This window comes from Clupea harengus, chromosome 9, assembly GCF_900700415.2.
Source record: "Clupea harengus chromosome 9, Ch_v2.0.2, whole genome shotgun sequence".
In the NCBI taxonomy this organism is placed as follows: domain Eukaryota; kingdom Metazoa; phylum Chordata; class Actinopteri; order Clupeiformes; family Clupeidae; genus Clupea; species Clupea harengus.
Window position 1 is genome coordinate 20,518,813 of NC_045160.1, and position 7,907 is coordinate 20,526,719.

Below are 7,907 nucleotides of genomic sequence, written 5' to 3' on the forward strand. Positions count from 1 at the left end.
TGAACCTAGTTGCAAAGGCCCTTGATGAGAGATGAATGTGCAAATGGGGTGGAGGTCTACTTGAATTCCAATAAAGTTTGAGAAAAACATGCTCTTCGAGTTTGTTGTCTTTGACAGCATTATTATATTTTTGTATGACATTTTTTACCATGTCTTGGGCTCCATGTAGCACTCATTAGCTATTCAATTAAGCTTTTATTTCTTACAGTCGTGTCAATTATATTAAGTCCAACTAGTTTGGCTTTACATTTTCTTTTTTTTTTCTTTACTTTTTACTTTTATACTTTAAGTAAATTTTAGAGCCTGTTCTTTTTTACTTTTACTTGAGTAAAGAGGTTAAGTCGATACTTTTATCAGAGTATTTTTAAACTCCAGTATCAATACTTCTACTTGAGTAACGAATGTGTTTACTTTTGACACCACTGGTGGCTATCAAAAGCAACATATTGTAGTATTAGCATACAGACAAAATGGGAGAGGGATTTAGCTATAGACTTGCTAGATTGGGAAGGAATATGGGATCATATTTTCAATTTTCAAAAAACCCAAATCATCAACTCATACAATTTAACATCTGCAAAAAAACGTATTGTACAAAGGTGGTTACCCCCACATGAACTTCCCATTAAAAAATGGTTGACGTACTTTCAAGATGTTACAGTGATGGAACTTTCTACAGCTAGAATTCATAATCCTTAGGCAATACAGATGTGGTAGAGGAGTGCCAGGATGGTCACTGAATGGATGGGTAATCATATTTGAGGTCACTTCACATGTTTTACTATTGTGTCTTTATTTTATTTATTTAGTTTTGTTCTTCCTCTATAATTTTTGGGTGAGGTGGGAGGGCGGGAGTATTGTGATGTATTTCTGTTTTTTATAATACTGTCATGCTTTGCTTCATAAATAAAAACAGTGAATTACATTTTTTTTTAAATAAACACACAGCAAAGTTGACAAGTATGTCAAATGACATGTAAAGAAATTGACAATAAAGCTACTTTGACTTTGACTTTGAAATCGGGCCTGGACTCCTAAATCAATGTTATTGGTATTTCTTACTCTTCATTAAACAGTAGTGATTGCTTTTTAAATGAACAAGAGTTTGCAAGATGTTCTTCAGAGGTGAAGAGGTTGGAGGAGGCTGGTTGGCACTGGGCTGCAGTACCATGGTTGGTCAGCGGGGGGTGACAATGAGCTGGTACTGGTGGGGGACGTTGGCAAAGCTGCTGAGCTCTGGGGTGTTAATGCTGGATGGTCCTCCAGGGGTGCTGAGGTGGAACTGCTGCACTTTGGACACCAGGAAGAGCAGGAGCTCCATCCATACCAGTGACTCACCCACACAAGCCCGCTTCCCTGGCACACACACACACACATGCACACACACAGAACATTTGGTCCATGACTGATTATATGTAGACTAATAGAGCTTAGTATTCAAAACACTACAGGTTTTTTTCTCTCTCTCTGTCATGGCGACCTTGTTTTGGGAGTTTAAACAATGTATGAAAGATATATACAGCAAAAAGTTTCAAGAACCCTTGTAGTTGCTGTCAGTATGTCAGCCATCTTAGTGATTCTCCATACTTGCAGAGGAAGGAACGAAGGCTGGTTTCTTCTTGAAGTTGCCATTTCGGTCCAGGAAGTGCCCAAGGTTAAAGGTCCAGGCATTCCCCCATTGGCTCTCATCCCTGAGCACGGAGTGCAGCACAGGAAGGATCACTGTGTCCTGCAAGGGGTCAAAGGTCATGGATCAGGGAGTGTGTGAACACTGAGGTCAAATCATAACCTGAAGACAGTGCTGGTAACACACAACACAGAGACTAATTGTTTAAACTAACTGGAAGGCGATATTTGCTGACCTTTGTGACCTTCTTCCCAAACAGATCAGTTTGACACTTGGCATACTTTTCCCTGCTGCTTTTGAAACCAAACAGGGAATAAAACCTTCATTTCAGGTAAAGTAGGGTGACCAGATTTGAGTTTGTGAAAAAGAGGACACTCCCCCGTGACGAAGTTTTGACATATTTTTCACATGCAGATGACCCCGCCCCCTCCCCCGCGACGAAGTTTTCACTTTTTCACATGCAGATGTCATGTGCTGTTGTAAACAATGCAACTAGTGGAGGCGGCAAGGTGCTCAGTGTTGCCAGATTGGAAGTGTCATACCAAAAGGCTCAAAATCATCCTATTTGGAGGATAATTATCGTACATCTGGCAACACTGAGAAGGCGGTCGACCAATGACAGTTCTCTCTACAGTCAGAGCTCGCGCAAGAAGGTGGAATGTAAGGGAGATACCCTTTCCAAAACTTGTAAGGGCGTAATATCTAGTTTGTGAAAGACCCAGAGAAACACAAATATCCGACGAGGCAAAATCCCAGACGATTTTGCAATCCCTGCCGGACGCATTTTTTAGGTCTCGAAAAGAGGACATGTCCGGGTAAAAGAGGACGTCTGGTCACCCTAGGTAAAGGGTGTACCTTAGGAATGGCATAGCCCCTGAATGAGATGTCTCTTTGATGGCGTAGTGGGGAACGTTGAGGGGTGCAAGGTCCACATGGCGCTGCACCTCATGGATGACAGCATCAGTGAAGGGGAGGGACTTCCTGTCTTCCATTTGTGGGATGCCATGTTGGCCAAGCACCGTGTCAATCTCCTTATGCACGTGCTCTGTGCAGAAATGACAAAATAACAGAACTTGAATTAGACAGATATGTGGATTGGATCTATATGTATTTGTACGTGTGTGTGTGTGCATTGTGTGTGGGTGTTGTTGTTGTTGTTGTTGTTGCCTTGCGCTTATGCAATATCTTGGATGTTCCTGATCATGACGGGCAATCCGTGGGTGACCTTTGTGCTTTGGTCAAGGGCAACAAGAGAGAGCAGGTCAACAGGTCACAAGATTTTCCTGAGTCCAGTCAAAATGCTCATCAATCCGATTATGTTTTTAAATTCAGAATGCAGTCTTATTTCTAAGCCATTCAGGAGGGGAATTACTAACATTTATCTCATATTGTTTTTGTTTGGGTTTACCTCATAACGCACCACGCAGTAAACATCTAAGATTGTCTCAGCTTATCACAAATCTTCTTGTGAATGCTGTTTGCACTTTCAGCCACAAGAGGGTGCCAGTGACAATCAGGACCTTGTGAAAGAAGAGACACTTTTTCTCTGCCTCTGTGCGCTCTCTGCCAGAGCTGCAAGTGAACTGCAGTGTTTGTGTTTTTCAAACCACGCCTTGGAGCGTCGGCCGAGGGAGAGAGGCATTTAGTATTGGCCTGAGGAGGGGAGGGATGTCTGTGACTGTGTGACTGGGGAGGTTCCCATGCCAGGTGAAAGGAGTGTCAAGGCTGAGGAAGTGAAAAAAATGAATCTGACTCTAAATCTAAAAGAGCAATGTTAATAAGTTAGATAGTTGGATAAAACGTGGTTGCTTCATCGGAGTGATCCAACACGAGGTCGCACAAATATGTTTGGTTTAGTTTCCCTCATTACCATTTTGCTTAAAACATTTTTATGCTCAATACCACACCAAACTCGACTCAAATTAAAGTAGTATTTATTGTTACACTAGGTCTCTATTGCTCATAGCTTGATTTTTTTCTCCGTTGTCCGCCGCTTTGGATAAGAGCGTCTGCTGAATGACTCAATGTAGATGTGATGTGATGTAAAATAATACATGCAGTGTGATGCATAACACCCTTGATCTTCTGATAATGCTTCCCTGCGCTGCACCTGTGTGCAGGTATTCTCTATGCACACATCTTGATACGCTCTGACTTCAGTAGGGCAGGTCCCCCGTGCACAGAGAAAGGGCCTGTGTGTGTGTGTGTGTGTTTGCGTTTGCGTGTGTGTGTGTGTGTGTGCGTGTGCGTGTGCGTGTGCGTGTGCGTGTGCGTGTGCGTGTGCGTGTACGTGTGCGTGTGCGTGTCCGTGTGTGTGTGCGTGTCTGTGTGTGTGCCTCTGTGTCTGCTTCCAGATGGCCCAGGTAAGACCTGTTAGTCTGGATTGGGGCTTGAATGGCTGCATTTCGTCTGTATAAAGCTCAGGCACTCTTCTGATTAGCTGACCCCCCACTCCCCCCACCTTGTCCTAACCCGACACAGAGAGCCCTTTCTCAGAACAAATCCATTCTCTTAATTTGGTGCCCCCCTGCCAGCCTGCTTTCTTTTAGAGATTCCCTCCCTTCTTTGCTCTTTGTGGACCCCCTCGAAGGCTCCCTCCGTCTCTCTCTCTCTCCCTCTCACTAACTTCCCTCTGTTTCTCTCTGTCTGTGTCTCTCTCTCTCTCTCTCTCTCTCCTCCTCGCTAACTTCCCTCGGTTTCTCTCTGTCTGTCTCTCTCTCTCTCCCTCTCTCTCTCACTCCCTCTGTTACTCTCTTTCTGTGTCTCTCTCCCTCTTCCTCTCACTAACTTCCCTCTGTTTCACTCTGTCTGTGTGTGTCTCTCTCTCTCTCCCTCCCTCTTGATAACTTCCCTCTGTTTCTCTCTCTCTCTCTCTCTCCATCTCACTATCTTCCCTCTGTTTCTCTCTGTCGCTCTCTCTCCCCTAACTTCCCTCTGTTTCTCTCTCTCTCTCTCTCTCTCTCTCTCCCTCTCACTATCTTTCCTCTCTCTCTCTCTCTCTCTCCCTCTCCCCCCCCCCCCCCCCCCCCCTCTCTCTCTCCTTCTCTATCTGTGCCGTGTGAGAGAGACTGATTCCTCTGGTGCTATTGAAAGGGGAGGACACACAAAGGGCTCTTTCTCAGCCTCGCTCAGTCTGCATGAAAGAGCCTGGGAACTCAGCGCTGTCCCTAGCCCAGGCTCTTAAAGGGCCAGCGCGCATCCACTGCACCCCCTATCCCCAAACACACACACACACACACATGCACGCGCACGCATGCACACGCACACACACTCTTCCAAAGCAACCTGAAGCCTCGATAGTTCCCTTCTCTCTTCATGGGAAAGCAGGGAATCTTGTGTGCGTAAAATCCATTATTCATGAAGGGTGCATGAACCTTCTCTCTCTCTCTCTGTCTCTCTCTCTTTCTCTCTTATTTTTTTCCAACACCTTCCCAGACAGCACCCATCCATCCTTCCGCTTGCATCCTCTCTTTTTCCTCCCTCGCTTCCTTGTCCAAACATGCACAGATCCCCTTCTCTCCGGTGGCAGTAAATCAAAACACCCCAAATAAAGACCTTCGCTGCTGCTGCTAATGCTGCTGCTGCTGCTGCTGCTGCTGCTGCCTGTTCAGAAAGACGAAAGCACCAGAGAAACACTGTCCTTTTGTGTCTTTCTTCAGACATTGGTCAAATGTCACCATTTGTGTATGTCCTTTGGTCAATTTCCATGTTTATGTTTGTATGTTCAACTAAATGAGTAGGATCCCCCATAGGATTTAGCCAGACCTGTCATAAGGCTGTGGGAGAGTTTGAGGAAAGTGCAACACAGCCTAAATTGTTTATGGGTCGAGAATTAGTTTTCATAATGCCATAATCCAAATGTTGTTAAATACAGGCTCTTCCCAGAGAGCTTTTTTGGAATGGTACTCTTTCCACATGTGTGAGGGAAAGTCACAAACAGACTAGTAAGTTCACAATAACTTCCGCCAGGCCCTCCAAATCTATGCATCTTGACTTTGGACTTGAAAGGATCAAATTCATGTTCCAAGGAGGATATTCATAATATTTTACATAAGGGTCAGTGAGTCAACTCTGACAAGTCATAGCAGTGAGTGACTCAACTCTAACAATATATGAGGATTCTTATAAAGACTATATAAAATAATTACTCACACGTATTTGTCATGAGATCTAATTTATTCAGTCATTATGGTATCTGTAAATTATATGACCTCTATTGAACGATGCATGTACCAATGAACATAATCTAATACAACTTTTATGGGGGAGTTTGTGTTTTGGCGTTAATGTTTTCTTGTTACCGACGAAGGTTGCAGAAAGTTTAACATGATTAAAGAAGACGTTTATTGCCTTCTAGGGTGGTGATAAATTGGTAATTAAAGAGCCGAAGTGGGAATTGTCTCGGAGTAATGCGCACTGCAACTACGTTTTTCACGTCTTGTGTGAGAAAAAAAAGCTAGACTCACAGAGGGAGGGCGCAAATGGGGGGAGGAGGGAGCAGGAGAATGGAAAGAAGTGGAGTTGAGGAATTTGAATCCTGTTTGAAGGGAGAGAGAGAGAGACTGGGGCTGAAGTAGCCTACCGATGGGAGAGAAGGTTTAGGATTAGAGAGGATACAGCAGAGGGACGAGACGGCAACAGAGAGATCGCAGGAAATACTGGTTTAAAAATACACAGAGAACTCCAGAAATAACTTTAGGAGGAACTTTGAATGGATGCCGATTCTTTTCTCTGTGTTTGTTCCAGGTTTCAATCCACGGACCAGCTTTTTTGTGAAATTGTAAACAGAGTGTACGGATGTTAACCCAGAAGTTTTTTTCTTTCTGGAATTCTATTAGAAAACTTCTAAATTGGAAACAGAAAGGCGACTACCACACGGACCGCTTGCTCGGTCAGTCACACCAATCTTAAGAAATTTGAACCTATAGCACTTTTTCGAAACCCAAAAGGAGAACAAGAGAGAGAGAGCGAAAAAGCAAAGGACATTCTGTTTTAAAAGCAGAGCACCGCTGTAAGCCTACCTGTGCACAATCGGACCGCAAAGCAAACTTTCAGCTTTGTTTTTTTTTAAGCGGGATCGGTGTAAATATTGAGATGATGCGGTGAGAGACTAAACCCATTTCACGAATTTAGTTACGCATTCAAGAAGTTCTAGATACGAAGTCAAAGAACTCTCAGTCTCTCTGGATCAATATCAGAGGGAAGAATGAAGACTGGGTCAAAGACTACGCTGCTGTTTACTTTCTTACTTCACGCGTTGACCTGTGTGAGTGCAGAAACATGGACAGGTAAGTCGGCTAAGTCCAATACTCACAGCCTTTTCGTTTACAAACATTGTATCGATGGAAAGTTTCGTGCGACTTTCTCATGTCAACACCTTGACCGACAAATGAAACAGTCGATTTACCAATGAGCTTGAGTCCCGTCCCGCCGTGTTTACTTACAGAGCCCTTGGACATGCCATAGGATAGATAGAGGATGCAGATATGACAGCACGCGAAACTGCAATTGATGGTTCCCGTTGTCTGACATCTGGAATAGTGAGGGCAGTTAAACGAAGCAGAACGTAGATCAAAGAAGTAATGTTAAAGCTGTATCTGTAAATGTCAGTGTCAGATAGCACGGAAGACAGGTACTTTATGCTGAAGAGAAGAGCAGGTGTGACCTCTGCGCAAACCTTCAGTCGTCTCCTGTCTCTTGTCCGCACAGGGAGATTAATTTGTCAGAATAAGTGGAACGTTTCTGATGTGTCTGAGAACAGTGGACATAAATGGTTAGTCAGGTGCACAAGCTACTTTGCCAACAGACAGTCCCGAATGCTTGTTTACATTGGTTTTGAGACATTGCTGTGTCTACCTCTAGGCTGTCTCGTAGTCCTGCCTCAGGAAAACCTCATATGTTGTTTGGGTGAGGTGGGCAGTCTAGACTGCCACCTCATTTTTTATGTTTTGTTTTGTTTTTTCATTTGTTTCATACACCTCTCTCAATCTCAGTCTGGGATCTTTGGCTTCACCTTCCTCCGGCGAGTGAGATAAAGAGGGCTGTAAGGGTTATGCAAGTACACACTTGAAAGAGGACCTCCGCTCCCCACACCCCTTCCCCTGGCTTCAGTGGTCTGGGTCAGGGTTGAAGTTGTCTCTTGGAATGCTTCTGAGAAACGTTGATGCCTCTGCTGCCGGTGCTGCTACTGTTGTTGTTGCCATGTGATGGGGGGGTGGGGGGTGGGGGGAACAAGTGTGAGCGGTTTTGGGCAGTGTGGGGGCGGTGGAATGATGTGGTG

The 7,907-nt window shown here is 44.4% G+C and overlaps 1 protein-coding gene across 1 annotated transcript in view; it reads right to left on the minus strand.

The window, feature by feature from the left end:
• Positions 1 to 1,177: 1,177 nt before the first annotated feature.
• The window catches only part of LOC122133142 (chloride transport protein 6-like), an 11,240-nt gene continuing 4,510 nt past the window's right edge, over positions 1,178 to 7,907 (minus strand). Inside the window, exons 6-7 of the mRNA XM_042708632.1 lie at positions 1,588 to 1,729; positions 1,178 to 1,356 (exon numbers count right to left, since the gene is read on the minus strand). Of these exons, the coding sequence (XP_042564566.1) occupies positions 1,178 to 1,356; positions 1,588 to 1,729 (321 nt within the window). The remainder of the gene's footprint in view (positions 1,357 to 1,587; positions 1,730 to 7,907) is intronic.